Raw genomic sequence first — 25,449 nt, forward strand, 5'->3', positions numbered from 1 at the left:
ATGAAAATTAACAATAAAATAAATAAAATACAAGAGATGAAAAGTAGAGTATGAAAATATCTCACAATGCTATAGAATCACGCAAGAGCGTTGTCCTTAAAGGTTGATTCGTGCCTCCCGGAGTGTATAACTTGGTGTGATCGGATCCTTTGTCAAAGTTAATGAGGGACTTCAGAATATTATTTTGTAGAAAAACCAATAATAAAGCATATGCCATGAAACAAGTGTTTTGCAACACACTATACGACCTTAACCTTATATAGAAAATAAGTGATTTTTCTTCTATCTCTCATATATCCCCTTACTTACCTTCAATGTATTAGTGTATATATATATATATATATATATATATATATATATACACTAATACATTGAAGGTAAGTAAGGGGATATATGAGAGATAGATATATATATATATATATATATATATAAATGGTCACAAACGGTTAGAACTTGGAAGCATTAAAATATTCTATGACCAAACAGTTGATAACTGTAAAATTTTTGTTAATGAGTAAAAGCCATAAATCATATTTAATGACTAACGGTCAAAACAATTAAAGAATTAAAACCCATGAAATTCTTAATGACCAACGGATACAAACAGCAAAGGAATGTTAAAGATGATATTTCTTTTCCATTAAAACTCATGAAGATGCTTGAATTTCAACTAATAAAATATAACGGTAAAAAATATAAAGCTCATGAATGTCTCTAACAAATAGTAATAAAGGTTTGAAGATTAGAAGCCATAAAAAATAGTATGACCATTAGTTAAAAAATAAAAGAATATTTGTAACATCACAGCACAACCGTCCTTACCACCTTCCTCCCGCTCTCTTCGAAGCCCTAATTGTCTTCTTTATGGTTAAATTTTTTTATTTTCAATTGATTTTTTAGCATTTACATATTTGCATCTAACTGGTCCAAGTGTTCTAAAAATAGACGAAAGTTTTATAAAAAATGAAAAGAAATTTAATCATAATAATAAATAAATAAGCTGTTTTTTTTTTTTTTTTCATCAACTTAAATTATGTACCTAGGTTTATCGGATTTAAAACTAAACGACTCATCCTCTACACAACAGCTAAATGATGAGGAAAACTTTTGTTACAATGAAAACACATCAATAACGCGTCTAATATTTTTGTGCATATACTAGGAAACAGTCGATGGGGTATTCGATTAATTTTTGTTTCAAGATCTCATTCTTCTACCATAGAAGGTAGATAAGTGTGTACTTTCCGAAAAATATCACCACAAAAACAACGAGATTGGTGTAGCCCACAGATATAATGAGCAACCGTCCTTACCACCTTCCTCCCGCTCTCTTCGAAGCCCGAACTGTCTCCTTAATGGTTTTTTTTTTTTTCAATTGATTTTTTAGCATTTACATATTTGCATCTAATTGGTCCAAGTGTTCTAAAAATAGATGAAAGTTTTATAAAAAATGAAAAGAAATTTAATCATAATAATAAATAAATAAGCAGTTTTTTTTTTTTTTTTTTTTTTTTTCATCAACTTAGATTATGTACCTGATTTATCGGATTTAAATTTGTACGACTCATCCTCTACAAAACAGCTAAATGATGAGGAAAACTTTTGTTACAATGAAAACACATCAATAACGCGTCTAATATTTTAGCGCATATACTAGGAAATAGTTGATGTGGTGTTCGATTAATTTTTCTTTCGAGATCTCATTCTTCTACCATAAAAGGTAGATGAATGTGTACTTTCCGAAAAATATCATCACAAAAACAACAAGACTGGTGTAGCACACGGATATAATGAGCAACCGTTCTTGTCACCTTCCTCCCGCTCTCTTCGAAGCCCTTAATGTCCCCTTTATGGATAAATTTTCTTATTTTCAATTGATTTTTAGCATTTACATAATTGCATCGAACTTGTCCAAGTGTTCTAAAAATAGACGAAAGTTCTATAAAAAATGAAAAGAAATTTAATCATAATAATAAATAAATAAGCAGTTTTTTTTTTTTTTTTTTTTTTTTTCATCAACTTAGATTATGTACTTAGGTTTATCGGATTTAAAACTGAACGATTTAAAATTGTCAATAAGTGTGAAGATAATTGCTGGAAAATATCAATATTCAAGTTAGTGGGCTCAAGTCATATTTATCTATAAGAGGATAAGGTTAGTTTTAAAAGGAGTCCAAGAACAACTGGAATTTGATTTTTTGGAGAAAACGTGTGTGGATAAACATGTGGGTTGCAATGCTTATCTTCATCATGAAAAGACTTTGTATTCATGATGGTTTCGTTTTTCCAGTAGCAATTAGATTATAATTGTTTCTCCTCTTTTTTCGTGATTAAGCCACTATAAAAGGACATGCAGTCCTTGGTTAAGTGGGGATCCGGGAAATCCAAATTGGTGAGAGCATTTTGTGGCATTTACAAAATGTAGAGAGTTTTTCTTTACTGGGTATTTGAGAGGGACAGTTGAGTGGGGTGTACAAGGGGTAAAGGGCTTGGGTTTGGGATATTAAACTTGAGCGGTTCAGGCTTGTACCATTGTACTCAATATTTCTCAATAGTAAAGAAGGAGACCGGATCACGCCCCGTGGATGTAGGCATATTGCCGAACCACGTAAATTCTTTGTGTACGTGTGTGATTGGTGTGTGTTCTCGTGCATTTTATTTTCAAACTTGTCTTTCGCATAAAGGGCTGGTGGGAAATTGGTTGTCAATTAATTATCAATTTTCCCAACAATTGGTATCAGAGCTTGGTTGCGGATTTCTACTCGTTAAGAAGAAATGCAGTCCTTGAAGTTTGGGATTGAAAGGTTCGACGGAAGAATGAACTTTGGCTTGTGGCAAATACAAGTCAAGGACATCTAATCTGGGCTACACAAAACATTGAGAGGAGCAGGCTCGGCAGATTGCTCCAAAAACGCTAATATTGTTTCTCTCGTTACAGAGAGAGATGATGATGTTCTTTGATAAGGGCATGTACATCCTCTGGCATGACCGCTAAAAATGTCAGGATAATGGATGTGTTTTATTAGCGGGTCCACATTTGCATACGAGACATTGGTTTGGTTTTTTGATGTCAGGTATGTGGTGGAAAAGGGTGTCGATGGCTGATGAACTTCCGGGGGAACCAAACATGGAAGTTGCACCATATTTTTCAGCAGGATTTTTTTCGACATGTGCCAAAAATGAAAATTCTTGGAATGGTTTAATTCTAAGTGCATGTGCTCTTTATGGTGGAGCATGATAATTCTTGTGGAATTATTACTGTTGGTGTAGACAGTGTTTTGCAAGACATCCTAGGGCGTGGGGATGGGCATCGGTCAAGATGCGGACTTGAGGTCTCAAGTGGAGGTTGCCAAATTTTCACCAAGGTGGAGATTGTTGATAATGGCTCAAATTGTCAATAAGTGTGAAGATAATTGCTGGAAAATATCAATATTCAAGTTAGTGGGCTCAAGTCATATTTATCTATAAGAGGATAAGGTTAGTTTTAAAAGGAGTCCAAGAACAACTGGAATTTGATTTTTTGGAGAAAACGTGTGTGGATAAACATGTGGGTTGCAATGCTTATCTTCATCATGAAAAGACTTTGTATTCATGATGGTTTCGTTTTTCCAGTAGCAATTAGATTATAATTATTTCTCCTCTTTTTTCGTGATTAAGCCACTATAAAAGGACATGCAGTCCTTGGTTAAGTGGGGATCCGGAAAATCCAAATTGGTGAGAGCATTTTGTGGCATTTACAAAATGTAGAGAGTTTTTCTTTACTGGGTATTTGAGAGGGACAGTTGAGTGGGGTGTACAAGGGGTAAAGGGCTTGGGTTTGGGATATTAAACTTGAGCGGTTCAGGCTTGTACCATTGTACTCAATATTTCTCAATAGTAAAGAAGGAGACCGGATCACGCCCCGTGGATGTAGGCATATTGCCGAACCACGTAAATTCTTTGTGTACGTGTGTGATTGGTGTGTGTTCTCGTGCATTTTATTTTCAAACTTGTCTTTTGCATAAAGGGCTGGTGGAAAATTGGTTGTCAATTAATTATCAATTTTCCCAACGTTAAATGATGAGGAAAACTTTTGTTACAATGAAAACACATCAATAACGCGTCTAATATTTTTGCGCATATACTAGGAAACAGTTGATGTGGTGTTCGATTAATTTTTCTTTCGAGATCTCATTCTTCTACCATAGAAGGTAGATGAATGTGTACCTTCCGAAAAATATCACCACAAAAACAACGAGACTGGTATAGTCTACGGATATATTGAGCAACCGTCCTTACCACCTTCCTTCCGCTCTCTTCGAAGCCCTTAATGTCCCCTTTATGGTTAAATTTTCTTATTTTCAATTGATTTTTAGCATTTGTATAATTGCATCTAACTGGTCCAAGTGTTCTAAAAACATACGAAAGTTCTATAAAAAAGGAAAATAAAAATTTAATCATAATAATAAATAGGAGAAAATGCAGTTTACTCCCTGAAGTTTCAGAGATTTTTCAATTTTAACCCCAAAGTTCAAAAATTGGCAATCTACCCCCCTGAAGTTTAAAAAATTGGCAATTTAAACCTTCCGTTATTAATTTCCGTTAAATTGGATGGAATTTTTTTTTAAAAAAGGCTAAGGGTAATGAAGTAATTTCATAGATTTCCGTCCATTTAGACGGAAAAATTAAACTGAGGGTTTAAATTGCCAATTTTTTAAACTTCAAGGGGGTAGATTGCAAATTTTTGAACTTTGGGGTTTAAATTAAAAAACTCCTGAAACTTCAGGGGGTAAACTGTATTTTCCCCTAATAATTAAATAAGCAGTTTTTTTTTTTTTTTTCATCAACTTAGATTATGTACCTAGGTTTATCGGATTTAAAACTGAACGACTCATCCTCTACACAACAGCGAAATGATGAGGAAAACTTTTCTTACAATGAAAACAAATCAATAACGCGTCTAATATTTTTGCGCATATACTGGGAAACAGTCGATGTGGTGTTCGATTAATTTTTCTTTCGAGATCTCATTCTTCTACCATAGAAGGTAGATGAATGTGTACTTTCCAAAAAATATCACCACAAAAACAACGAGACTGGTGTAGCCCACGGATATAATGAGCAACCGTCTTTACCACCTTCCGCCCGCTCTCTTCGAAGCCCTTAATGTCTCCTTTATGGTTAAATTTTCTTATTTTCAATTGATTTTTAGCATTTGCATAATTGCATCTAACTAGTTCAAGTGTTTTAAGAACAGACGAAAGTTCACTAAAAAGGAAAAGAAATTTAATCATAATAATAAATAGGGTAAAGTCCACTTACCCCCCTCAAACTACTACCACATTGACAATGTCCCCCCCAAACTTTCAATTGCGACAATATCCCCCCTAAACTACCACTAGAATGACAATGTCCCCCTTCCGTCAAATAAAACCGTTAATACTAACGGCAGAGGCATCATGTGCATGTCATGTGCACACATTTGACTTTAAAAATACTATCATACCCTTATTTGACTTAAAATGACCGCAACACCCTCCTACTTTAATGTGTCTTTTCGTTTTTTACCTTGCAGAAGTATTACCGATTTTTCACGCAAGACATCCTGCATCAAACATGGTATGTCCACTTATCAAACCTTTAGGGTTTAGCCTTTGCCAACAGTGACGCAGCCAAGAGCACTACACTTGTATAGCCCTTCCATAGCCAACACTGACGCAGGACCTGCAAGGTATGACTTAGCATGTAATATATATATATATATATGAAGAGTTCTATTTTCTTGTATAGTTCTGATTTCTTGTTTGAAATAATATAATACTGCATTTTTTTTTTTTTTTGTTCTTTACCAGACGTTCTTTTAAGTATAGCAATAAAAGACAAACAAATGATTTGAAAAAATAGATGATAGAAGGAATTAAGCTTTTGATTCATGGTTCAGCTAGTCTTTTTTTTTTTTTTTTGGTTATTATTATTATTATTATTATTTTTAAGTTTTTAATTAGTGAAAAACACAAGAAGACAAGTCATAAAGGTTTGTTTGTTTTCTAGTGGTCAAAGACAGTATTTTTTTTTTATTAAACAATAAATAAAATATTAGACAAATGATTTTTTTTTTTTTTTTTTGTAACAAAAATAAAAATTTGAGTTGTGTCTCATATCTTTTTTTACAGGTCATATGATGGCTGGACATAATTTACTATTTAAAGTATATCATGGGGGTAAGTTTAACCGAGAATCTAGTTGCATGTACTTGGGAGGAGATAGTCATGTATATCCTGATGCATATGACTCAGATGAGTTGTCTTATTTGGAAATTGAAAAAATAGTAAAGACATATGGGTACAACCAAGGTGACCTAATATACTACAAAGAACCAGACAAAAGCCTTGTTGATGGGTTAAGGCTCTTGTCATCTGACCATGACATACTCAAAATGGTTCAGCACCATATAGGCTACCAAGTAGTTGTGTTATATTTGTTATCTTTTGAAGATAATGAAAACGAAGATGAGTTGAATGATGATGGTGATAGGCAACGTTCTAATAGGAATGATCCTTTTTGGTCTGAGGTACTTAGTAATGATGATGATGCTTTTGAAGTCGATGAGGACGAGGAGTTAGAAGTCAATGATAATGAATGTCATGAGGTAGAAATTGATGCGGAGGGGGATGAGGATGGAAGTGATGGATGTCATGAGTTAGAAGTTGATGCGGTGGGGGGTGATAGAAGCGATGTGGGTGATGGGTCACAAATGGTTGCGTACAACAACTCAAATGTTGATGACATCTCAAATGCAGGCACATCTAAGGGTAAGGAGGTTCACTCATTCTCATCATCATCATCATCAGATGATGATGATGATAAGTCATATGATTATCCGAGTGATATATTAGAGTCCCCTCGTGGTAGTGATGAAGATGTGTCATCCCTACCTAAATGTGTGACTAGGTGTCGCACATTCCAAACAATTGACTTGATTAATCCAAACGTGGAGAATGGAGATAGATTTCCAGATGTGTATACGTTCAGGGAAGCTATTAGACAATATAATGTATTAAGGGGGAAGGATATAGTTTTCAAGAAAAATGATAAGGATAGGGTGTGTATAGTATGCAAAGATAGTAGTTGTGAGTATAGAGTATATGGGCGTCAAGTGAAGGGCGAAGAGACATTTCAAGTAAGGTCTTTGAAGCCGAAGCATTCATGCACGAGGCAGTACAAGAATAATATCATAAATTCTACTTGGATAACTGATAAATTAATGGGTGAGTTTAGAACCCAACCTGATTTGCCAATAAAAGCCCTCCAAGAAAAGGTGAAAGATAAGTGGAATGTTGATGTGAATGATAGAAAGCTTTACAGGGCTAGAAGAAAGGCAAAGTCAAAAATATTTGGGAAGTTAGATGAACAATACCATCGATTGTGGGACTATGCTGCAACTATTAGGAAAACAAATGTTGGTAGCTGTGTACTATTGAGGGTTGAAAGACCAATGTTTGAATTGCCACCAAGATTCCAAAGGATGTATATCTCCTTAGCAGCCATGAAAGCAGGGTTCAAAGTAGGTTGTAGGCCTGTAATTGGGGTAGATGCTTGTTTTCTCAAGGGCCCTCATAAGGGACAACTCATAAGTGCAGTTAGCAGGGATGCCAATAATAACATGTACCCCATAGCAATGGCAGTTGTAGAAGCTGAGACGAAAGACAGCTGGTCATGGTTCTTGGAAACACTTGTGGGTGATCTTGGTCAATGTGGCTCGACACATGGGTGGACTTTCATCTCAGATCGCCAAAAGGTCAGTTGATTGTAATTTGTTGCTATTTTTTTTTATGCTTTTGTATTGATACGTGCTTAATGTCTACTATATAAGTATTTTTTGTTTGATATTTGTAGGGACTTATTCCAAGCTTCGCGCAAGTATTGCCTATGTCTGACCATCGAACATGTGTCCAGCATTTGTACGATAATTTTAGAAATGATGGTAATCGAGGAGTATTACTAAAGGATAAACTTTGGAAGATAGCTGCGGCATATACGGAGGCTGAATGTCTTGCACATATGGAAGAATTGAAGCAAATAAGTCAGAAGGCGTATGATTACCTTGCAAAAGTTGATCCACATACATGGTGTAGGGCATACTTCCATTCTTACTCAAAGTGTGACCTGTTGGTCAACAACCTTTGTGAAAGTTGGAACGCCTACATTTTAAAATTCAGGGACAAGCCAATCTTACATATGTTCGAGGGGATTAGGAAGAAATTAATGAGGAGGTATCAAGTGAAGAAGGAGGGTATTAAAGCTATGAAAGGAAAATTCGGCCCAAGGATAGTTGAGAAGATTGAGGCTGAGGGAGATAAAGCAGCTTATTGTACATCAACCTATGCAGGGAATGGATTATTTGAGGTAGATTGCAAGGGTAAAAGTTTTGTGGTTGACTTGGGGAAGAAAACGTGTAGTTGTAGGAAGTGGGAGATGGTTGGTATCCCATGCGCTCATGCATTTTCAGCTATATTATATGATGGTGGAAATCCTGAGGATTATGTTGACCACTATTATAGCAAGGAAATGTATTTAAAAGCATATGAGCCAATAGTGTATCCTATGCCTAGTGAAGAGCAATGGGTTAAGACCGACATGGAGAAGATAGAACCACCTAAGTATAGAGTAACACCTGGTAGGCCTAAAAAAGTAAGGAGGAGGGGGCCTGATGAGCCAAAGAATCCAAATAGGATTAGAAAAGGTGGTATTACTATGCAATGTTCAAAATGTAGAAAGGTGGGTCACAACACAAGAACATGTCCCGTTAAGAAGAGGCAAGATGCAATAAGGAAAGCTCAAAGAAATTGGACTGCAGAACATGCTAGAACAAACAGGAGTTTGGATGATGTAAGTTAAACCACATTCTATTGTACCAAATTTAGATTAGTTTGTTCACTTTCCTATAATGTATATATAACTGTTCTTTTTTTCTTTTCTTTTTTTAATTAATTTTTTTTTAAAAAAAAGATCACACTAATGCCACAATGAGACATACCATATGAGAGATCAGAGGTGATTTTACATTGTCTGAACACTATGAAGTTTTTTAGGGTAGTTAGTTTGTCAATTTCCTGCAGTGTAAATATAACTAATCTTTTTTTAAAAAAATAAAAAATAAATAAATAAATCAGATCACACTAATGCCACAGCGGGACTCAAATGCTAATCCATCAGTGCAGTCAGAACAAGAGATGGGGTCCATAGGGGTTGGAAGACCAAAAAGCAGACCATATGAGAGATCAGAGGTGATTTTACATTGTTTGAACACTATGAAGTTTTTTAGGGTAGTTAGTTTTTCAATTTCCTGCAATGTAAATATAACTAATTTTTTATTTTTTATTTTATTTTTTTTTATATAAATAAATCAGATCACACTATTGCCACAATGGGACTCAAATACTAATCCATCAGTGCAGTCAGAACAAGAGATGGGGTCCATAGGGGTTGGAAGACCAGAAAGCAGACCATATGAGATATCAGAGGTGATTTTACATTGTCTAAACATTATGAACTTTTTTTAGGGTAGTTAGTTTTTCACTTTCCTGCAATATAAATATAACTAATCTCATTTTTTTTTTTTTTTTTAATCAGATCTCACTGATGCCACACTGGGACTTGAATAATAATCCATTCGTGCAGTTAGAACATAATATGAGATCCACAGGTGTTGGAAGGCCAGAAAAGAGACCAAACAAATCATCAGTGGTATGCTCCAAGCTATAAGCTACACTCATGCCTAGCACAATGTGACTTATATTTTAATTGTGCACTAGTAATTTACTTCAATGAAATTTTTTATTTCTCGTACTAATTCATTTTTGCAAAGCAGGCTCCTACAAAGAAGGTTCCAGCTCCAGCTCCAGGACCAATAACATCCAAGAAGGGTGTTGCAAAAGGAAAACGAGTTGTCAAAGATGCAGTGGACGAGGCACATGCAAAGAGGAGCAAAAACAAGCCCAATTGGAAATGTTAAATGTTTTAGTTTCAAGTGTGTATTTGGGTATATTTGTTTTGGGTTTTGGTGTTGGTGGGCAGGGTGTACATACTCTTCTTGGAGTAATTTACATTGGGATCTCCACTTTATTTTGGCATTGCTTCTGCTTCAACTTTGATATCTAGGTGACAAATGAAATATTTTTAGGGGTTAGTGGATATAGAGGCTTTTGTGAGTCAAGGGACGCATTTTATATGCTTCTTAAGTTTGTCAAGCGTCTAACATAATTTTGCAATAATGATGCTGACAGTCAATTGTAAGTTGATGTTCAAACTTTAAATGCTTGTGATTTTATCTTAATTTATACTGAGTTTTGTGTTTGATGGTCTTGTGTTGCTTCTTCTCTCAACACTCACATGGACATCCATATTACATTTTGATGGCCTGATGGTGTTGTTTTTAATTGGAACATGGTAAATCACAACACTCCACTAAAACAACATAAATCATGCAACCTTTTTTTTTTTTGGTTCACGAAGAAAAAGAAAATGAAAGTAAATTAGTTAGAAACCATTTTTTTTTGTTTACTAAAAAACATACAGATGACTAGATGAGTCACATAATTAGGATCAAAATGGAGAATTGAAAGCAAAATATAAAATCTTGCAAAGCTTCTGCTTTTGGTAAAACAACTATTTTTAGATGTTTATTGTATATACAATTAACCAATTAAATTAGAAAAAAATATATATATTAACCAATTGACATTTAGTCAATTTATCAAACACCTAAAGTGCATACTTATGGGTATCTAAAAGTTTTCCAGATACATGTACGTAGATGACAGTATGCTTGGATAATTTCCTAGACATATAGCTCTTTCACCCAATTAAAGAGTTCAGGTTGGACTTCTATAGAGTTATTTCCATGGATCCAATCAATTGCTTGTCAAGCCTTAAACGCCCGTTGAGAAATAGTTCAATCTCAATCGTCTCAATAGTCAGTGCATGTAGAGAAGAAGCTCACTGAATCTCATTAAAAAATAAACTGATCTGCCATTACAATAGATATGCTCTGTTTCATGGACCCAACCAATTGCTTGACAACCAATTGCTTGTCAAGCCTTAAAGGTATAGAAATTGTCCTTCATACATGTATGCCAAATTAACGTCCAACATAAAATAGATGAGTCACAGTATATTTACTCGGGTTGGATTACATTCACGCTTGGAGTTCTGCATTTATTTTCTCTGCCATTTTCCAAGCAGTGACAGCGTTTTGAGCAGCAAAAATCATACTCCTACAAAATCATGCTCCTGCAAGTATAGAAATTGTATGACATCGTTTTGAGCAGCGAAAATCATGCTCCTGCAAGTACAGAAATTGTGCTGAGAAGAATGGGGGAAGAAGAAGACTAGAAGAGAATATTAGGGAAGAAGAAGAAGACCGGGTGTTTTGGGTTTCTTTGGCCAATGGGTATGACGTCGTTTTAAGTGTTGAAATGTTTAAAGTAATTGTTAAGGTTATTTTAGACATTTAGATTTCATTGAAAAGACCAGTATGCCCCTGCCGTTAGTACTAACGGTTTTATTTGACGAAGGGGGGACATTGTCATTCTAGTGGTAGTTTGGGGGGGACATTGTCGCAATTGAAAGTTTAGGGGGGACATTGTCAATGTAGTAGTAGTTTGAGGGGGGTAAGTGGACTTTACCCTAATAAATAAATAAGCAGTTTTTTCTTTTATTTATTTATTTATTTTTATTTTTCAACTTAGATTATGTACCTAGGTTTGTCGGATTTAAAATTGAACAACTCATCCTCTTTACAACATCTAAATGATGAGAAAAACTTTTCTTACAATGAAAACACATCAATAACGCGTCTAATATTTTTGCGCATATACTGGGAAACAGTCGATGTGGTGTTCGATTAATTTTTCTTTCGAGATCTCATTCTTCTACCATAGAAGGTTGATGAATTTGTACTTTCCGAAAAATATCACCACAAAAACAACGAAACTGGTGTAACCCACAGATATAATGAGCAACCGTCCTTACCACCTTCCTCCCGCTCTCTTCAAAGCCCTTAATGTCTCCTTTATAGTTAAATTTTCTTATTTTCAATTGATTTTTAGCATTTGCATAATTGCATCTAACTGGTCCAAGTGTTCTAAAAACTGACGAATGTTCAATAAAAAAAAAAAATAAATTTAGTCATAATAATAAATAAATAACCATATTTTTTTTATTTTTTGTTTTCCATCAACTTAGATTCTGTACCTCGGTTTATCAGATTTAAAACTTAATGACTCATCCTCTATACAACAGCTAAATGATGAGGAAAACTTTTGTTACAATGAAAACACATCAATAACGCGTTGCATGAAGTTGTAGTGCAGTACAACTTTGGACCTCCTTGATATCAAAACCTTTGAAAAGTGAGTCGAAAAAACAAAAGAAAAAAAAATAATTTAAGATCATCCGACAAAGGTGACAAATGATTTCCAGCTTTCAGAATCTGCATCGTAACAAAAAATCGGAAGTGTTCGACATCTGTTCTTACGCCTTCTAAAAGTAGAACCTTATTATTCACCGACTTTGTAGGTTGAAAGGGAAATGTAAAGGACACAGAAGGTAGATGAACGTGTACTCTTCGAAAAATATCACCACAAAGCAACGAGGCTGCTGTAACCCACAGACATAATGAGCAATCGTTCTTACCACCTTCCTCCCGCTTTCTTTGAAGCACTTAATGTCTCCTTTACGGTTGAATTTCCATATTTCCAATTGATTTTTAGCATTTGCGTGTAACTAATCTATGTGCTTTAAAAACAGACGAATGTTCTATATAAAAATTAAAAAAAAAAAAAAAAAACTTTAATCATAATAATAAATAAATAAGTAGTTTTTTTTTTTTTAGTTTTCCATAAACTTAGATTCTGTACCTAAGTTTATCGGATTTCATACTGAACAACTCAAGCACAACAGCAAAAACTTTTCTTACAATGAAAATACTTCAATAAAGCATCTAATATTTTTGTGCATATACTAGGAAACAGTTAGTTAAGTGTTCGATTAATTTGCTTTCGAACAAGGAGATAGACAAGAATCCTGTTTGTCTGGATTCTGGAGAGCTATGACTTGACATTGCGAAAAGGGAAGAAATGGAAGATTAGGATGTATTCCCATGTTTGATTTTTCATTGACAGGATCAAAAACCTAACCCCAAGGAAAACTGTCAGAATCAGAATGTTCATCCTCATCATAATCAGAATAATTACAAACAAAAATCTTATTCCCTATAACCGAAACGTAAGGGCAAATTCACATAGATAACATAGGAGAAACAAGGACCCAATCATTGGCGACACATGGAAAAACCTATAATTTATACACATCCCACGTCCCGAGTGCCCATTTCCGACCCACTAACATAAGTCTTAGAAGAAGCTTCGGCCAAGGAAGACTTGGTCGTTCCAGACTATTCTCTTCTTCTAATATTTGGCATGAATTCATCGATGGAGTAGTATTCTCTTTTTCTGGTATTTAGCATGAATTCATCCATAGAAGAAATTAGGGGTTGTTTCTGCGTGAATTTGGTGGGAAAAAGAAGGTGAAGGACAAAATGGCAGCGGCGTTAATTTATTGGGAGTGATCGAAGGGCTTATTAAGTCGATGGAAAGAGAAATAAAAAAAAAAAAAAAACTATGCTTAGTTGGATTAGTGGGCTTTGGCCCATTTTGCATTCCGCTTGAATCATGAAGTTAGTTGGGCCTCTATTAGTTACGCACAAACACAACAATCGTACATAGATTAATTACATCACAAATTCCTTTAACTGTTTAAAATAAAAAATAAAAAACAAAACAATCAAAGCTCCAAAATCCAATTCCCTCCATACGTGACGAGGGCGGTTAACCATAGGGTTTATAACACTTTTTATTTGAGGACCCTAGGGTTTTAAGATCATAAATTGGGATGTTAAATCTGATTGAATTCTATGGAGTCGATGACAAGATAGAATGGAAAATGTATTGACAATTAGGCTAAGGGTTTATTTGTTAAGAGTCATTCAAAAAATTCCTCTAATTTTATGTACCTTACTCTAGTGCGGCATTTGGGAGCATCATGTATGTTATGGTGTGCATTCATCTTGTTTTAAATTATAACCATGAAATGGTTCAAAACTTAGCCTCCAACAGCTAAGGCCTATAAATATTCAATATTCAAGAAGCATTACCAATTCTCTCTCTCTCTCTCTTGTTTGCTCACATTGTAACATTCAACAAAAAAAAAACACACACACACACACAAAATTTTTATATCCCCATCTGTCCCATGGGTTGAACCAAATAGAATTGGATACACAAGTGGGCATCAAATAATAACTCTTTATTCTTCTCATATAAGTTTTATATATTGCCCATCAATAAAAAAGTAAAAATTATAACCTAGCAATAACGGGAGGGATGAATACACCTTTATATTGCAAGTGATCAGTGATCCCAAAAATGCCATCTTTCTTCTTTTTCTTACTTATCCATATGATACTTAGAGGCATCTACAGTTAGATGGTACTATAATTACAGTTAAAAAACACAAAAGAACGAAGAAAAAACAAAACATATTAATAGAGATTGCATAAGAACATGGAACAAATAGAGAATACCTAACATATTAAGCCACAATCTGCCCATAATCTGCTCCATTACGCCTGCAAGTTTAACACCCATTAGCACTTACACAAGACATAAACACATTATTTCAAAAAATAAAAAATAAAACAAGAACACAGACTCGCCCAAAGGGGAAGCAACAAACTATTATAGATTTTCAATATTTCAAATCAAATGGGAAAACAAGAAACTTATAGTACAAGCAAATTTGACAATTTAGCGGATTCCATGGCATATTTTTTTTTCCACACCACCGATATATTTAAAGTCTTCCTCTCGGGGATCTGAGAAACATCAGCTATAACACAGTAAAGATAATGATCAAGTACTTCCCGTTTTAAGAAGCAGAACCTTTGATTCTCCATATGGATGAAGGCAACAACATCATTTATTCGCACCACATCTTTAAGACATCCTTCTAGACACAGATCCATTCCCACAACTTTAAGAGGTGCATCTAGACACATATCCAAGTCAATATTGTAGGCAAACAATTGAATCTCATCTTTGAGATCGAGTCCGACCCAGTATATAGTATTACCTACAATTACGCTTGCTTCCCAGATAAATAGGGAGGGACCAAAGCTCCGAGTCAGATGCGTCCAAGATCCTCCATGCTGCATGTTATACAAATAGAGCCTATCACAACTGCTATCGCTATTGCTATTGCTATCATCATCGCTATCGCTATTGCTATTGATATCATCATCGCTACCTCTATCAAGGAGATAGACCAGAATCCTGTCTGGATTCTCGAGAGCTATGACACATCTCAAAAATGGAAGAAACGGAGGATTAGGGATGGCTTCCCATTTTTCATTGACGGGATCAAAAACCTCACCCCAAGGAAAACTATCAGAATCAGAAAGTTCGTCAGAATCAGAAAGTTCATCCTCATCATAACCAAAATAATTGCAAACAAAAATCTTATTCCCTAAAACCGAAACGTAAGGGCAAATTCTCGGAGATAACATAGGAGAAACAGGCACCCAATCATTGGCGACACATGGAAAAACCTGTAATTTATACACGTCCCGAATGCCCATTCCCGACAGACTATTAGTCGCCCCACCAAATCTGTATATATGGGAGCCTAGGGCTGCAAAGCTAACGTCGTTGGGAAGTTTTCCTGCCCAACATGCAAGGACCGGTTCTGGGTATAACTCGGCAGGACCATCGGCATGAATATGGATCTTATACCAGTTCGAATCGTCAAATTCCCCGTCACTATCTTCATAGTCACAATCTTCATCGTCACTATCTTCATAGTCGGTGGAGCAGAGAAGTTCCGCACTGAAAAAGATGTCGTAAGAAAATTTGGGTGGGAGATTATATAGAATTTCGGTTGGTGACGGAGAGGGCTCCTGTACCGGTAGTGTGGTCGGAGTCTTAGAAGCATCGGCCAAGGAAGTCTTGGTGCTTCCAGAGTATTCTCTTCTTCTAATATTTGGCACGAATTCATCAATGGAATAGTATTCTCTTTTTCTGCTATTTGGCATGGATTCATCCATAGAAGAAATTAGGGATTGTTTCGGCGTGACTTTGGTAGGAAAGAGAAGGTGAAGGAGAAAAGGGCAGCGGCGTTAATTTATTGGGAGTGATCGAAGGGCTTATTATGGAAGGAGAAATAAAAAAAAAAAAAAATACTATTCTTAGTTGGATTAGTGGGCTTTGGCCCATTTTGCATTCCACTTGAATCATGAAGTTAGTTGGGCCTCTATTAGTTACGCACAAGTGTACAACAAACAATCGTACATACATTAATTGCATCACAAATTCCTTTCTCAGTTTAAAATAAAAAATAAAAAATAAAACAATCAAAGCTTACCAATTCTCTTGCTCTCTCTTTTGTTTGCTCTCACACTGTAACATTCAACGAAAAAAAAAAACACAAAATTTTTATATCCCCATCTGTCCCATGGGTTGAACCAAATACAATTGGATACACAACTCAAGTGGGCATCAAATAATAACTCTTTAGTCTTCTCATATAAGTTTTATATATTGCCCATCAAAGAAAAAAAATAAAAATTATAACCTAGCAATAACGGGAGGGATGAATACACCTTTATATTGCAAGTGATCAGTGATCCCAAAAATAATTAATTATCAATTTTTAAAAAATATATATATATAACAAGACCCAGAAAACTGCAAGCTATTCCAAGGAGTTTATCAGATCTCTAAAACTGAAAACCACCCAATCAGCTTTTGCTGCAACAGCCTCTCGAAGTTGGACACCAGCATAACAAATAAACAAGTCTGCACCTCCTGGTTTACGAGCCTATGTATGAGAGCAAAAAAAAAAGGAAAAGAAATATTACATTGGTAGAAAATTCTGATTTAAAAATAATAATAATAATAATAATAATAATAGAAGATAACCGCGGACGACTCTCAAAGCAAATTGGAACCTCATAAAAAATCATAATCTTGTTGTAATAGGAGAAAAAAAGTACAAATTTGCCTGTTACTATGAAGCAAGTTAGACTTAATATACACATTTCCTCTTATATAGACCACAAGAGCAGTCTATGGTAACATAACTTTTGAGGCAGATCTCAAAATCTATTAAGGCAAGCTGAGCATCAAAAAATTTCCTTATATATATATATTTCCTCGTACATGGATATGTTCAAACTCATGGAACAGAAACATCAGGTACATCAGCAGGTTTCTAATGGAAATTTGCCAAAAAGTAGACAATTTTAGGTGTGGACAACTTACCTCAAGATCAGTCGCCCCATCCCCAATCATGACCAATGACTTGTACTCATGAGCCTAGAAAACCAAGTTCATTAGCTTCGCAAAGAACACACTTAACAAACAAATATTACACAAACAGCCAAGGGATTTACCTTTCTTATCTGTTGGACTGCAGTGGCTTTTCCTCCACTCCTTGAAGTAGGCTCCTTAGTGTCAAACCCCACAAACTCCCCAGCACTTCCAAATAGTAGTTGATTGGCAAAAATGTTTTCAGGTGGAACCCCAAGGATCGACGCAACAGGCTTCAGAGGAAGTTGTTTAATTAAAAATTAAAGAGAGTACTTTGATGTTCGATTCATTCTCCAATTTAAAACAGATATAGATGCTGTACGCCAGAGCCCACATAAAAAACACCTTATGAGTCGTATGACTATAGAATGTATCACAAAATGGCATTAACCTTCAATGCATTTGAAGTGTAAGGCGCATTTGAAGCATAAGGCATGAAGGAATATGGGCTTTACATGAACAAACCACAAACTTCTTTCTTTCGATATTTTCTCATAAAATTCTACTCAAGAATATAGTATGTACTCAAGTGTTATCATCAATTGTACTTAAAGAGTCCAGCATATTCCTTAACTCAGTTGGGGCATGTGTGTCATGTTAGGGTCCACTGCAACAGTGATTCAACAATGTTGTAAGAACACCACCACATGCTCCCGTTTCCCAAGATTGACTACTCGCAATCACTATCCAATTAAATAAGGTAATTGAGTGTGTGTGTGTGTTTATTCTTCAATGGATGCTTCCAGGAAAAATGAAAGATTCGATTGTTGACAGCATACATTGATCATTTGACGAAAGCCTCCAGAGATCAGGTAAACAGTGATATTCTTAGCCTTCAACTTCTTGACAAACTCTTCTATGCCAGGAGAAAGCCTATATATCAAAAAAATAGAAATGGTAGTTATCATTCCATTCAAATTACACTTAAAATATTGGTCATTGCTGGCATCAAGTTGCCATGAAAAAAAAAGACAGACAGACAGAAAACAACAATTATAACATATCCTATATAGCACTATGTATCGTTGTAGTTTCGGATAGCATGTAGTGAAATTATGTCTACGAAGCTTCATTGTTCAGCTTTTGGTCGTTTTCTAACCTTTTACAAAACCCTCATTGTATAGACAGTTAATAGTTTTGGTTTGATGGCATGACTGAATTACTTATACTAACAGTAGGATCGTAACAACATACAGTGAATTGGAAATCAATGACAGCCATAACGTTAATAGTGTTGACAAGCCTTAGATTTGACACTTCAAATTTCATGTTTCATTCTCATAACACTTCTCTAAAACGTATCATTTATATTTGGTGAAAGTCACAACTCACTAATACTAACGATAACTAACGACAACAATAACGATAATGATGATAACGACAACAACAATAATCTAACAACTCACTACATGAAAGGGGTGGGAAAATTTTCAGAAATAATTATACGAATGAAGTACAAAACTTGCAGGTGGCTTCATAAAGGTCATTTAACATGTTTGGGAGCTTAGTTAATGTTTGTGATAGTGGCTGCAAGAAAACTTGTAATTATTAAGAGGATGACTGCAAGAGTCTCTTCCGTTATAATTTGACAAATAAATCCATAAAGGACGCAAACATGGAATTAACTTTGCTTGGTCCATGCAGTCAAACTAGCAGTAGAGTGAAAATGTGCCCTACATGTCAAGAATTGAAAATACATACAAAAGTTTAAGAGGCTGCAGTTTTTCCCTTTTTGGTCCTGAACAATCCATGAGCAAATTCAGTATATGAATCCAATTAGCACAAATCCTTGACAGAAAAATCCCTAAAACATTTTGTACAATCTAGTAGAAAATCTAAAGTAAAACGTCTTCATGATTTGGCAACGCAGAAACCCTTAACGCAGCAGACAATTTCAAATGTAGCTACATGGAACAGAAAACAAGAAGTCTAACCGTAGTAGAAATAAAGGAAAAAAAAAACAGCCCAAGCGAGGATAAAACATGATACATAAAGTCATAAACCCTGACATAAAAGCAAACTCTATTCAAGGGATAATGCACTAAAAGAAGTGTTCAGAAATCTCAATTAAAATTGGATGCTTCTCCATGTTTTATATGATCTGGTGCAAGCACAGAGTGTCTTGACAACATCCAATTTGGCCCACCTTTTAGAATTAAGATCAACTTTAGATATATTTTTGTATAAAGGACAACATATATTATTCCTCCATCCACAAGATGGTAATGTTTCCATAGACCACTGCTGAATTATGTCTTCATATGCTACATAAAACTCAATGCAGAATACAATTCTTTTTCTAATCAAGCTATCCAGCTCACCCTTATTAAGCAGACAAGTCAAAACATGCTCCAGATAATTAAAAAATCCCTCATACCTTGGGGGCCTCTTTTCAAGAAAGTCCTGGACTTGCGAAAAGGAAGGATTGAACAAAGATAGCCTGGCAGCCAAGGCCTCCTCAAAAGGAACAGAACCACTCATTGCTCTAGCAAAATCAGAAACCAAATCAGGCACAGACACTAACACCAAACCAATTGAAGTAGTTCCAACAAATGTGGGACATCCAACCTAGAAGTCCATTCTGCAACAGCCTTTCCAGCTCCACAAAATTCTGCAAGTTCATCGATGCCCTCATCCAGGCACACTGTGCTATCCACATCAAAGCACACCGCATTGGCGTTTCTCCATGACTCAAGAACGTCTATAAATTTGAATTAGCAGTCATCAAGCACAGAAAAAAAATTCTAAAATTGTCAAAATTTGCATGGAAAAAGTACATAGTATATGTTTAAACAGTTCAATAATTCGTATCATAAGCTCTTAAATTGATATCTAGGTAAGCCAACTCCAATCTTTGTACATAAATCAAAACTTAACTCAACTAAATAAAAGAGTACACTGATTTAGAATTAAACCCATTTTTCCTTCAAACTTGAAAAATTACAGATGCTAAGACATTGCTTGAGCATAACCTTTGGATGGCAGAGTGTTGTTTAAGTGGCCCAATTTTGAGGCTTCCAATGGTTGAACTGAAGCAGCAATTGATTTCAATGATTTAGGAGATTTGTTCATCCCAATGTGACTGATATTCAATTTTCTTGTAAATCGATGGGAAAATGCAGGAAGGAACGGAGAGCTATGTTGCCTACACTGAGCACTAAATGGTGCCGTCTGTGAACTCATCAACCTTTCCATCAAATTATCTGTTTCCATCAGATCAGAAAATAAGAATATTCAAATAAGAAACAATCTTTACCCAAATGCTCCTATACCAAAACAGCCACAAACCATCGCACACCAAACTAAAAACACTAATTCAACAAAAACACAAATACCCATTTATTCAAAACCAACAATTAAGCGAATAAACGTAAAACAAAAATCATAAAACTAAAAATAAGAACCTTTTGGCAGCAATGAAAGCGAAAAATAAAGAAAACAAGATAAAACGTGGAACAACTATCAACTTCAATTTTTAAAGCAGTAATGATTCATAACCCTCATATTAAGTTCCAGATCCGAAAGCAGTGAAAAGAAAACACCAGACCCTCCGTTTGGGTAGCAGAGAAAATGACGTAAAAACAAAAATCAATTTTCTCAAGTTCTAAACCAAAAAAAAAACCCAAATTTTAACGCTTTTTGGATTCCCGCCTTTTCTTTTCTCGCAATCCAAACGGGCATTAACCAAAAACTAAGAAAAACAAACGAATAAAATGAATCTCACATGCAAGCTAAAATGGTGTACGATGAAAGCAAAATTTGAAAATGAAGAGAGAAAATCAAAGCATATATAAATATAATAATAACAATAATAAAAATGATCACTGTAATTACCAGTAACCGTGAGAAAAAAGGGTGTGAATGTAGAATTTTGCTCCAAACTTTTCCTCCTTAGATCTCTTTGCTTCCGGCAGCTGATGTATTGTGTAGCTTAGCTCCTACTGTTTGGTAATAAAGAAAAGAATCTGCGTTTGATTGGTCCCAAATTCTGGGAGCAAAATTACTGTATAGCCCCATTCAACAACCACCGCCCCAGCCCCAGTGGTGTTGTTTGGTGACGTGGGTCCAGTAATTAGGAAGCAATTAATTTACTATTTAACTTGGGCATAAACATGATTTTTATCTTAAAAAATCATGACATGTATTCTTCAAATTACATGACATGACATGACATGTATCATACGTGTGATTTTGATTCCAAATTGCATATAACATGTTTGAGTCAGCTAATTGTACGAGATCATCATCTTTCTTTCAGAAACGATGTGGGAGGGATCATCACTCCATTTTCACTTTTTATATATATATATATATATAAATGTTAAGTGTTTTTTTAGTGTCTTTTTAATTGTGATGTGACTTTTAAAATTACCAATAGATTAAAAGTCAATAATGATAATATCAAATTCAATGGTGATTTTAAAAATTACATCACAGTTGAGAGGACACTAAAAAAATACTAAAAAAACACATAATATTTTTCATATATATATATATATAGAGAGAGAGAGAGAAAGAGAGAGAGAGAGAGAGAGGGAACATAAAATGAAAAAAAAAAAAAAAAAAAAATTACGTAAACCAAATACATTGGACTAGGAGACCAACAATCCAAAGCATGTCATTTCCATACTCTAGAGGGAATCTTTGAGATTGAGGAAATTAGCGGAAAAGTTGTCTCCACATGCAGCTGGTGGCAATGGTGAGATGTTGTGAGGGCATCTAAAGGTACTCTTACGTGTTTTTGAAAACGTACGCTATTAAATGCTAAATTACAATTTTAAAAACTAAATTACAATTTTATTAAACGCTTAATTACATTTTAAAAATCATGTCTTGTAATCACAAGTTTTATAACTACAAATCCTACCATACCTTTAATTTCTAACCAACTTCTAAAGGAGTTGGTAAAACCAGGAGAAGACAAAACAAGCTGTAATGAAGACAATTTTTTTTTCTTATTGAAATTTTTTAGTGTCATTTTTGTCTTTTTGCTAATCTTAAGAGAAACATTGACATTTATTGATAGTTTATGGAGAACATTGACACAATTAATAGTTTGAGAGAAATATTAGCAATATAATAATAATTTGAAGAGGATATGTGTACTTTTTCAAAATGTAAATGTTAACTTGTTTTAAACGAAACAAACAAGCCTAAGTGAAAGACCATTGTTTCTTTCACTACAGGAGTACTTGTCTATTTCTAGGTAGCATGTAGTTGAACAATTTTGTCATTTTCTTTAAGCTTTAAATGAAACTTCTCAATAATGTAAATTGAGATTTCGGATTGACAACTCACTTGATGTATATATATATATAAAAGATATAGTCAAATGTGTTTCTTTTTATATTTAAAAAAATGAGCAGGCTAAACATTGCTTAATTATGTTGTTTTGGGGTACATATATGAAAATTACTAGGTGTTTTTCTAATGTCCTCTCAACTGTACTATGACTTTTAAAATCGTTGAATTTAAGATTATCATTATATATAGTGGCTCTTCTTGTGTTTGAAATACAGTTTTAGGTAAACATCATATATATATATATATATATATATATATATATATATATATGTCTCTTAACCACATAAGAATCAATACATGACATTTGCCACATCTTGACTATGCATTTGGCACCACCCAATATTGGGTAGCACGTCGCCATTCCAAGAGGCTACTAGAATAATAATAATAAAAAGGTAAAAAATAAAATAAATGACTTAAAATTTTGGGAGATTTTTTAAAATATGTAGGGGAGGAGGGCTATTGCACCCCAAGCCAAAAAGTAGAGCCTATATAATTGATGAAATAATTAAAAAAGGGACATGTCAATTAGCTAACTTGAGTTAAAAAAATAAAAATAAAAAGTTAGTGGCTAACTTGTCAACCAAACACTCCAAAACTCTTCTCAAAACCCAAAATACTTCTCAAAAAATACAACACAAAACAATTTTATAAAAAAAATGTTTAAAAAAAAAAGGTCGTGTTGTCGCTGCCTGATGGTGGCAACCACTTTGTGGTGAGTCTGGTGACCCTACGGTGGCCACCAATCAAATCTTGCAACTTCGCAATAGCCACAAACAAACTTGGTAGCCACTGCCAAGGCAACTAGATCACCACCACGACGGTGGTGATGACGCCACCATGGTGTGGTGGAACTCCTTGTTTTTTTTAATTACTTTTATATATTTGTTTTATCTTATAAAAATATTTCTTAATTTTTATATTTTACAAAACACTCTTCAAAATTTTACTAAACTAATTTTCACTTTTTTTTTCAAAAATGTTTTCCACCAAATCAATTTTCAACTTTTACCATTTTTTTTTTAAGAACTCTTTTCAAAACTTTACCAAAGAGATTTCTTCTTAAACACATGTTTATGGAGAGAGTTGTGGTGAATTCTTATAGGCCACTGGGATTACAACGTCAAATACAATTTGCTCTAAGAAAGGAATAAATTCTATATTTTAAAATGAATGCTAGCTGTCTCACATTGTATGCTCTATTTTTTTTTTTTTGACAAAAATTAGTCTATAACAATTCTTCTCTCTTTTTTCATTGGAGTTCTTTAATATTCTGTTGACTTTTTATGTTTACATAGAGTTGATATTTTCCAATAATCTTGTCACAACAGCACTTACTCCTTTATTAGTAAGAAAAATATTTAGAGCACTACAACATTTACTACAATTTCTTTACAAAATAGACGTTGTAGTCCATAATTTATGAAATAGTTAAGCTTTTATTATTTTATATCCTTTTAAAGGGCAAAAAGTAAAAATGCATGAACGGCCACATCAAGTTTGGACAGAGTTTTCCTTCAAATTTCTCTAATCTAATTTATAATAATGACATGTGTCATTTGAGAATGTAAAAGTCACGTGATTTTTTTATAAGTATGGACAAACTTGGAAGAGATTTTATTAAAAAAAACATGTGCATCTCACATGTTATTAAAAAATCACGTGTTTCTCACATGTTAAGGGATACGTGTCATTATTATAGATTAAGTTGAAGAAAATTCATCCAACACAATATAGAAGAAAACTCTGTGACTCTGTCCATCTAATTTATAAGAAACTTATAATAAAAAATGAAAATGTAGCATCCTATTAGTATTCTTATCATTGTCCTAAACCAGCTTTCAAAAAAAAAAAAAAAAACAGCTTTTGATAAATCAAAGGGGTTCAGTATGAAAATTAATATGCAATTTTGGTGATCACTTTCATATGTAATCAAAGGAAATTAACCTAAGTTCCTTCTGAGCAGTCCCCCGCAGGTTGGTGTTACTATAGTCACGCTTAGGTAGAATAGCCACAATTGGTCTCCCCCTCCAACTTTTTGATTTAAAAAAAAAAAAAAGGAGGAGAAACTAGGAGGGGTGAGGCACATCACAATATTGTAAGCAGAACTAAAGCGAAAAAGATGTGTGTGAAGGAATTTTAGTTTCACACGTATTATGCCCAGGGTTTTCAACTACAGCAAGCAAAGTTTGGTAAACAAGCATCTAATCACCCAACTAGTATATGGACATGTCAATGATGCAACAATTTAGCTGGGATTTGGAAATTAACTAAGCGATATGCTCGGATTTGTTTATATATATATATATCCTCGCGATGAAATAGGATACGGGAATGTTGCAAGCGGTGTTGATTGTAGCAGCTTATAGTTAAAATTTGCGAATGCTATGAACGACACCCGAAAAGTTTTTAGCTTTAGACCAGCTACACAATGAGCTATGAAGGGTAAGCGATATATCTACATGTAGATAATAAGTCTCCACCTTGAATTGTGAGACAGATCGTGAGGTCCTGATTTGGATCTAAAATATTAAAGCTTTACCATAAGAGAACTGGAGAAGCAGGAGTAAAGATCCGTCAAATTACCCAAAAAACCAAAAAAGGGCGATGGCGCATGACATACATGCACACATTGTAACAAGGACGTCACGGAAAGAGAGGTAGCCAAAAATGGTGAAGATGAGGCACATGGCTGAGTTTTTTTTTTCCCCCTTCTTCAAAGAGCTACAATAGAGAGGTC

The 25,449-nt window shown here is 34.5% G+C and overlaps 3 protein-coding genes across 5 annotated transcripts; 1 reads left to right on the forward strand and 2 right to left on the reverse strand.

The window, feature by feature from the left end:
- Nucleotides 1–7,180: 7,180 nt before the first annotated feature.
- LOC148587081 (uncharacterized) lies at nucleotides 7,181–9,009 on the forward strand. Its single transcript, XM_088514480.1, has 3 exons — nucleotides 7,181–7,777; nucleotides 7,876–8,868; nucleotides 8,989–9,009. The coding sequence occupies exons 1-3, from the start codon at nucleotides 7,244–7,246 to the stop codon at nucleotides 9,007–9,009; spliced, it is 1,548 nt and encodes a 515-aa protein (XP_088370606.1). The 5' UTR covers nucleotides 7,181–7,243.
- A 5,322-nt stretch (nucleotides 9,010–14,331) lies between these two features.
- LOC148587082 (uncharacterized) lies at nucleotides 14,332–16,242 on the reverse strand. Of its 2 annotated transcripts, none has more exons than XM_088514877.1 (2): nucleotides 15,346–16,242; nucleotides 14,332–15,247 (listed from the first exon to the last, which is right to left on the reverse strand). In XM_088514877.1, exons 1-2 carry the CDS (start codon nucleotides 16,139–16,141, stop codon nucleotides 15,168–15,170), a joined length of 876 nt encoding a protein of 291 aa, XP_088371003.1. In that variant the 5' UTR covers nucleotides 16,142–16,242; the 3' UTR covers nucleotides 14,332–15,167. The 2 variants fall into 2 exon arrangements, with proteins under 2 accessions (XP_088371003.1, XP_088371002.1); XM_088514876.1 differs by having other exon boundaries at nucleotides 14,332–14,515; nucleotides 14,624–16,242.
- A 268-nt stretch (nucleotides 16,243–16,510) lies between these two features.
- Nucleotides 16,511–21,359, reverse strand: LOC132174817 (phosphoserine phosphatase, chloroplastic). 2 transcript variants are annotated; one of them, XM_059586504.2, is made up of 8 exons: nucleotides 21,240–21,359; nucleotides 20,378–20,608; nucleotides 19,974–20,106; nucleotides 19,783–19,890; nucleotides 18,185–18,278; nucleotides 17,489–17,638; nucleotides 17,358–17,411; nucleotides 16,511–16,901 (listed from the first exon to the last, which is right to left on the reverse strand). In XM_059586504.2, the coding sequence occupies exons 2-8, from the start codon at nucleotides 20,598–20,600 to the stop codon at nucleotides 16,806–16,808; spliced, it is 858 nt and encodes a 285-aa protein (XP_059442487.1). In that variant the 5' UTR covers nucleotides 20,601–20,608; nucleotides 21,240–21,359; the 3' UTR covers nucleotides 16,511–16,805. The 2 variants fall into 2 exon arrangements, with proteins under 2 accessions (XP_059442487.1, XP_059442486.1); XM_059586503.2 differs by having other exon boundaries at nucleotides 16,511–16,914; nucleotides 21,240–21,358.
- Nucleotides 21,360–25,449: the final 4,090 nt, after the last annotated feature.

This window comes from Corylus avellana, chromosome 3, assembly GCF_965113065.1.
Source record: "Corylus avellana chromosome 3, dhCorAvel1.hap1.2, whole genome shotgun sequence".
In the NCBI taxonomy this organism is placed as follows: Eukaryota; Viridiplantae; Streptophyta; class Magnoliopsida; order Fagales; family Betulaceae; genus Corylus; species Corylus avellana.

What these genes read in the sequence shown, in the direction of transcription:
- LOC148587081 (XM_088514480.1), top strand. Translation starts at nt 7,244, where the DNA reads ATGGGTGAGTTTAGAACCCAACCTGATTTGCCAATAAAAGCCCTCCAA. An exon ending in TCATCTCAGATCGCCAAAAG is followed by an intron (nt 7,778 to 7,875) that starts GTCAGTTGATTG and finishes TGATATTTGTAG; the next exon opens with GGACTTATTCCAAGCTTCGC. An exon ending in CAAACAGGAGTTTGGATGAT is followed by an intron (nt 8,869 to 8,988) that starts GTAAGTTAAACC and finishes TTTAAAAAAAAG; the next exon opens with ATCACACTAATGCCACAATG.
- LOC148587082 (XM_088514876.1), bottom strand. Translation starts at nt 16,141, where the DNA reads ATGGATGAATCCATGCCAAATAGCAGAAAAAGAGAATACTATTCCATT.
- LOC132174817 (XM_059586503.2), bottom strand. Translation starts at nt 20,600, where the DNA reads ATGGAAAGGTTGATGAGTTCACAGACGGCACCATTTAGTGCTCAGTGT. An exon ending in GCTTTCGTCAAATGATCAAT is followed by an intron (nt 17,639 to 18,184) that starts GTATGCTGTCAA and finishes CTTCCTCTGAAG; the next exon opens with CCTGTTGCGTCGATCCTTGG. An exon ending in CAGTCCAACAGATAAGAAAG is followed by an intron (nt 17,412 to 17,488) that starts GTAAATCCCTTG and finishes TTGGTTTTCTAG; the next exon opens with GCTCATGAGTACAAGTCATT.